Source organism: Somniosus microcephalus, chromosome 5 (genome assembly GCF_052327205.1).
Source record: "Somniosus microcephalus isolate GS21.2 chromosome 5, FLI_Smic_1.0, whole genome shotgun sequence".
NCBI classification, from domain to species: domain Eukaryota; kingdom Metazoa; phylum Chordata; class Chondrichthyes; order Squaliformes; family Somniosidae; genus Somniosus; species Somniosus microcephalus.
In genome coordinates this window covers 29,152,661-29,158,660 of record NC_140991.1, presented here as the reverse complement: position 1 = coordinate 29,158,660, position 6,000 = coordinate 29,152,661, and the positions used below count along the sequence as shown (strand labels likewise).

The following is a 6,000-nucleotide window of genomic DNA, read 5'->3' as shown; positions in this document are numbered from 1 at the left end:
TACTTCTGCAGCCTCAGTCCCTCCCATACCTCCAATTCCCTCCTGTATCAGACCTCAAATTACCTTCCCCCTAATTATCTCCATCTAATCAAATACAATCCCTTTTTTAAAAAACCAGCTCAAAAGTCCGTCCCCCGCCCCAAACACCCGGTGTCAACTTTCTCCTCCAATGATAGTCTTTCACAGGCTGAAAACACCTCCGACTGCTGGTTTTCAGGCCACTGCAAGCTCAATGTCTGACTGTACTCAAATGTCAACCAAGAATACCTTGAACCTAGCTGCTGGACCACTAATCTGATCAGGAGTCCCTGGAATCTGACTCCATCCAGAGAATTAAATCCCTACTAAGCTGGGAGGGAGTCAATGTTTTACTGTAGATGCATCTGGTTTCTGCAATTTTAATCAGCGGCCAATAGCGATTAGAAACTGCTAGAGCACTGTACTTGCCCTTCAGGACATCTGAATCCCTCCAAAAGAAACCTCGCTTTTATATAGTGCCTTTCGTGACCACTGGATTTCTCAGTGCTTTACAATCAATGAAGTACTTTTGAAGTGGAGTCACTGTTGTAATGTGGGAAACACAGCAGCCAATTTGCGCTCAGCAAGCTCCCACAAACAGCAATGTGATAGTGACCAGATGATTTAAAAAAAATGTTACAGGAAACTTTAAAAAAAAAAATCCGGCACCAACGTGGTGCCGGTTCATCAAAAATTCCAGATAACCGAAAGCTATAGTAAAAGATACGGAGAGCTGACAGCTCCGTATAAAGCAACAAACCCTGTTGCTTAGCAACAAGTGCAGAACAATGGCCACAAGTTGCAAGCGTCTCTGTAGCTTAACAGCTGCAGCCACACCCTTGCACAGCAACAGATGGAGGAAGGCAAGTAGAATATGAAGTAAAACTTACCTGAACCTACTCCTGAATTTTGCCGGTTAACCGAGATTTCCGGTTATTTAGGTACCAGTAAATCGAAAGTTTCCTGTATGTTGATTGAGGGATAAATATTGGCCAGGACACCGGAGATAACTCCCCTGCTCTTCTTCGAAATAGTGCCATGGGATCTTTTACATCCACTTGAGAGCAGACGATACCTCGGTTTTAATGTCTCATCCGAAAGACGGCACCTCCGACAGTGCAGCTCTGCACTGGTGTGTCAGCTTAGCTTTATGTGCTAGCTTAGCTTTATGTGCTGTAGTCCCTGGAGTGGGACTTGAACCCACAACCTTCTGACTCAGCAGCAAGTGTGCTACCAACTGAGCCACAGAATCCTCTAGAGGATTCCTAGCCATTATTCTAAATTATACACACACTCTCAAAACATTCAGTACACAGGATTAGATCATTTTATTTCAGAATTTTAAACTGCTTAAAAATTACAATTCCCAAGAAACAGGATTTCAAGAACAGAGGCAACACTTCACTATCTAATTCAGGCAAAACAAGATTTTGTCGTCACTTATGAAAAGTAATAAAATATCAAACAGAAAAGGGGAAAGGATCAAGGCTTCCTGACAAGGTACACCCACTGAGAATCAGAAATGTACTCGAGGAGGAAGAGGGGTGGGGCAGGGAAGGGGACAAATTTAGCCAGGCTGTAAAAATAAATAAAATAACTGGTCTTTTGAAGTAAGAGTTTGCAAAACAGTAATTTATTTAAAAATCGCTGCATTCTCCCACAATCTATACTGTTAAAAACATCTGATGAAGCAAAGTGCTTGAGGAGGGGGATAATAATAGGTCGGTTCCAAAATCAATACTGGCCAGGGAGATTTTGCCTGCTTGTCTTCAAAAAGTGCCACGGGATCTTTTACGTCCACCCAAAGGGACAGACAGGCCCTTGGTTTAAAGTCACATCTGAAAGACGGCACCCCCAACTGTGTGGCACTCCCTCGGTGCTGCTTTGAAGGGTCAGCCTGGATTCGGTGCTCAAGTCTCTGAAGTGCGGTCTGAACCAACAACCTTTTAAGTAGGGAGGCGAGGCTGCTGCCACCGAGCCAAGGCCAACACTAACTTTTTAACTAATGAATCAGTGGATGGATTTCCATGTCCAGGAATTCACAAGGAGTGCCCTCCTGCGCCCAGCGTTTCACAAGCAGCACTCTTGGAGAAAGAGGATGGGGGGGGGGGGAAAGAAAAGATTAAATCAGCTAGGTTTCAGTTCAATCCAGTACTGTCCAGCAAGTGCAAACATAAAGCACATTTCTCTTTACAAAATCATGTCAGTGTTATTGCTGAAAAATTGGCTCTGTACACTATCACTAGCGTAAGGCAAAATACATTTTTTTCAAAAATAAGATTGCATACGATTTCTATTTAAATTTATACATTTTTGCTGAATTTAAAGATCATTTCTACTTTCACATTTTTAAACTTCCGACAATTTGCAACAGCATCCTTCAAAATCTGTACCCAATTAGTTTTAAGCGCCTGCTATGGATTTAACATCTGCATTTACAGCTCAGCAGTCAATAGTGCTCCCAGCATATTATTTAGAAATATACTGTTGGGGTGGGTACTACTGATTTTCCTGGAGCAAATTGCTTTGGAGTTTAGTCATGAAGCATGGGAAGTAAAGGGGATTGCAGTAGAAAATATGAAGACAGCCTTGAGAACAGCATCATGATGTGAATACTGAGGAAAGAGCATGGCAAATATAGGCCTCCAAAGAACATTTGCACTTTGTTGTGGGTGCTGGTGTGATAAACCTTCACCTCATCAGGTACAGGTGGTCAATCTCAGTCTGTGGAGTGAGAACTTTTGCCTTCCAGATCTCCAAAGTCATAAATTCTCACTCCGATAAGGCTTCAGTTTGAGGTAGGGATAACCCTGGCTGTCCCAGCCTCGTGTCTAGTCTCTGGTCTAATGTCGATAGAACTTATTTCAAACAATTGGTTCTTGAAACACTATCCTCTGTTTATATGGTGTATATAGTCATTCTTAATACTGGCTAATGCACAAATCCAGAGCAGGATTGAGAGCCATTGAATACCTGTGACCAGGATGCAGGGGAATAGCTTCCAATACTGATCGATGACAAAGTGGAGAGAACAGTGTTGGAGCAAGGGAGAATACAATATTGTCCACTGATCACACATCAGCCATGATCTCATTGAATGGCGGAGCAGGCTCAAAGGGCCGAATGGCCTACTCCTGCTCCTATCTTCTATGTTTCTATGTAACATGGGTTGCACCATTTAAGACCTCCGCACTAGCTAGGCAAATGCTCAAAAAGAGATAAAAATGGCAGAATTCTTGGTTTGACTGACAAGAAATCCAAATGGACATAAAACTGGAGTCAGGCAGGTTTCCCCTTGCGCGGCTGATCATCTTGACTAGAATTTACAGTTAAGTAGACGTGAAACCAAAACCCAGAAAAGCCAAAATGAATGGCGTCCTATCACCTAATACAACCAGCCAGCACAAATAGCAGCCAGGCTCGTGTCTGCTGTTTACTGCAGTGGCACCTATTTTGGAAACAACACTACTGCTGGTAAAGTAAACCTCTGCATCTACTGCCAAGGTACAAGAGCAGCACATCCTCGTGACTAATAATTGCACAAAAAGCGTATTTGATTTTTAAAAAGGGGTGCCATGGTTTCAGGTTTTTATATCAAAAAAACTAATTTGGCAATCAAATCATTAACAAAGTTAAAAACAAAAGTTGATGAACTGTCAAAAAATAAAAAGGCAAATCTTTGTAGACAGAGGCAGTGAGGCACAAATCAGTGACCAAGTTCTAGCATTGGTTCCGGCACTGCTCGCCAATTATGAAGTAGATTGTTGTGACCCTTGTAGCCAAGTCTTGTACTTGATAATGACCTCCCTCTCCTCCTCCAGGGTCATGTCAAGGTAGTCCTCTTCATGTTCCGGGATATCCGCCAAAACCTCTTCCACAATTTCACGCTCCTTTCGTCTTTCTTCGGAATAATCCTCTGGGAGATACAAAAAAAACCAAAAGCCATTTTTAAAGAAAGTAGCATCTCGACTGTGCCGCAGCATTCTTTAATTCTCGGCTGAAATTGAAAAAAACCTCCCTTAAATCAAATCAAATTTTATTGTCATTGTTAGTGCACAAGTGCAGTACAACGAAATGTAGGCTTGCGGCTCCCGAGAGTGTACATTTAGATTAAGACATTTAAACATTCAACATACATTTGGCTTGTAGTATATTAACATAACCATAATAAAGTGCATTGGCAGATGTGCAGGCTTTAGAGTTTATTTGTGGAGTTCAGTAGGATGACAGCCCTGGGAAAGAAGCTGTTCCTAAATCTGGTCGTACGGGTGCGAATGCATCTGTAGCGTCTCCCAGATGGCAGGAGGGTGAACAGACCGTGGCTGGGGTGGGTAGGGTCTTTGATGATGGACCGTGACCTCCGTAGACAGCGTTTCTGGTATATGTGCTCTATGGTCGGTAGCCGGGTGCCGGTAATGCGTTGGGCAGTTTTGACTACCCGCTGCAGGGCTTTCCGGTCATAGTAGCTACAGCTGCCATACCATACTGTGATACAGTTTGTCAGGATGCTGTCTATAGTGCAGCGGTAAAAGTTAGAGAGGATCAGGGGTGACAGGTTACATCCCTTCAGCCTCCTTAGGAAATATAGATTTGCATATATGTGGACATCGGGTTAAAAAGAATATTGGGCTTGGCTGTGATGGTGCCAAAGAGAAACATCCTGCCAGTACTCGCTGTCCAGGTTCACACAAGAATAAAGGTCATTTGGGCAAGGTAAGAGAGTGCACCCAAATGCATCACAGCAATAAGTCAGTGCCTGCAGGAAATGAGGAAGGGAGGAAAAACCAGATAGATGGGGAAGGGGTGGGGGGGGCGTAAGGACCTGAAGTGGTTAATCTATTTTCGTTTAAAATACCTCAAGGGTGACAAAATTCAATAAAGACAGTGATGATGAAAGCTAGCAGTACAGAGGCTTATGGTTTCATGAAGGGCGAGGGTTACATGTTTCACTTCAACTCGAATTTAAACAGTGCTATTACAGCAGATGAGTTGATGCCAAAAAATGCTCATCCTCAACCCTAAACAAAACCAGTTCCTACTTTACAACAGTGACTACATTTCCAATGCACCTCACTGGCTGTAAAGTGCTTTGGGAATGTTGTGAAAGGCACGATATAAATGCCAGCCCTCCTTTTTCTTTCTTTCATGCCGAGTGATGCAATAGGGGAATTTCTGCATTTAAACACTCGCTACGTAAAAACGGTGCAAAAATCAAGTGGCTGTGGCCTTTTTCTTTTGTCCAACTTCAAAATGGACACCAGGAGAATCTGCTGTGCTGGATCCAGATCCAGGCACTTGTTCCAGAAATAACAAGGGCTTTCTTGCAGATGCGAATTATATTCCACACAACTAATGGATTCAGATATACGTGACCAGGATGACATGGAAACAGCCACCAACCAGCAGCCCATACAATAGTTCGTCCCGTTATCTTTAACTGGGATGGCTAATCCTGGACTGAAGGCATTTGGCTTGTTTAAGTACAGAAGAATTCTCATGTCTAGTGCTGGCTGGTGGTTTGAACTTTACAATAATCCACATGATTCCTGTCTAACAGATTGTGAAAGTCTACAAAAAGAATTAATCCAAAAATTCTAAGGAGGGTGAACTGGTTTGATCCAAGCATTGCACTCGCTTGCTGTTGTCTTATTGCTTCGGACTATTCGTTTTAGCCTGTGCTGGTCTGGTGCCATCTTTGCACCTTCTAAAAGAATCAGGAAAAATAGTGAGCATCCACCTGATCTCCAGTGGTTGGAATCACAATGACAGGCTCAGCGTTAACCCTGGGCATGGTATGCCACCCCACGTTAACCCTGGGCACGGTATGCCACCCCGCATGCCCGATACGAGACTCCCAAAACAAGCGCTCTACTCAGAGCTCCGGCACGGCAAGAGCCCCAGGTGGGCAGAGGAAACGCTTCAAGGACACCCTCAAAACCTCCTTGAAAAAGTGTAACATCCCCACCGACACCTGGGAAACCC

The 6,000-nt window shown here is 43.5% G+C and overlaps 1 protein-coding gene across 4 annotated transcripts in view; it reads right to left on the bottom strand.

The window, feature by feature from the left end:
- Window positions 1-1,327: 1,327 nt before the first annotated feature.
- Window positions 1,328-6,000, bottom strand: part of nub1 (negative regulator of ubiquitin-like proteins 1) — a 38,459-nt gene continuing 33,786 nt past the window's right edge. For all 4 annotated transcript variants that reach the window (XM_085987481.1, XM_085987484.1, XM_085987483.1 and 1 more), the window contains one exon: window positions 1,328-3,934. In XM_085987481.1, coding sequence (XP_085843607.1) covers window positions 3,768-3,934 — 167 coding nt within the window. In that variant the 3' untranslated portion in view covers window positions 1,328-3,767. The remainder of the gene's footprint in view (window positions 3,935-6,000) is intronic.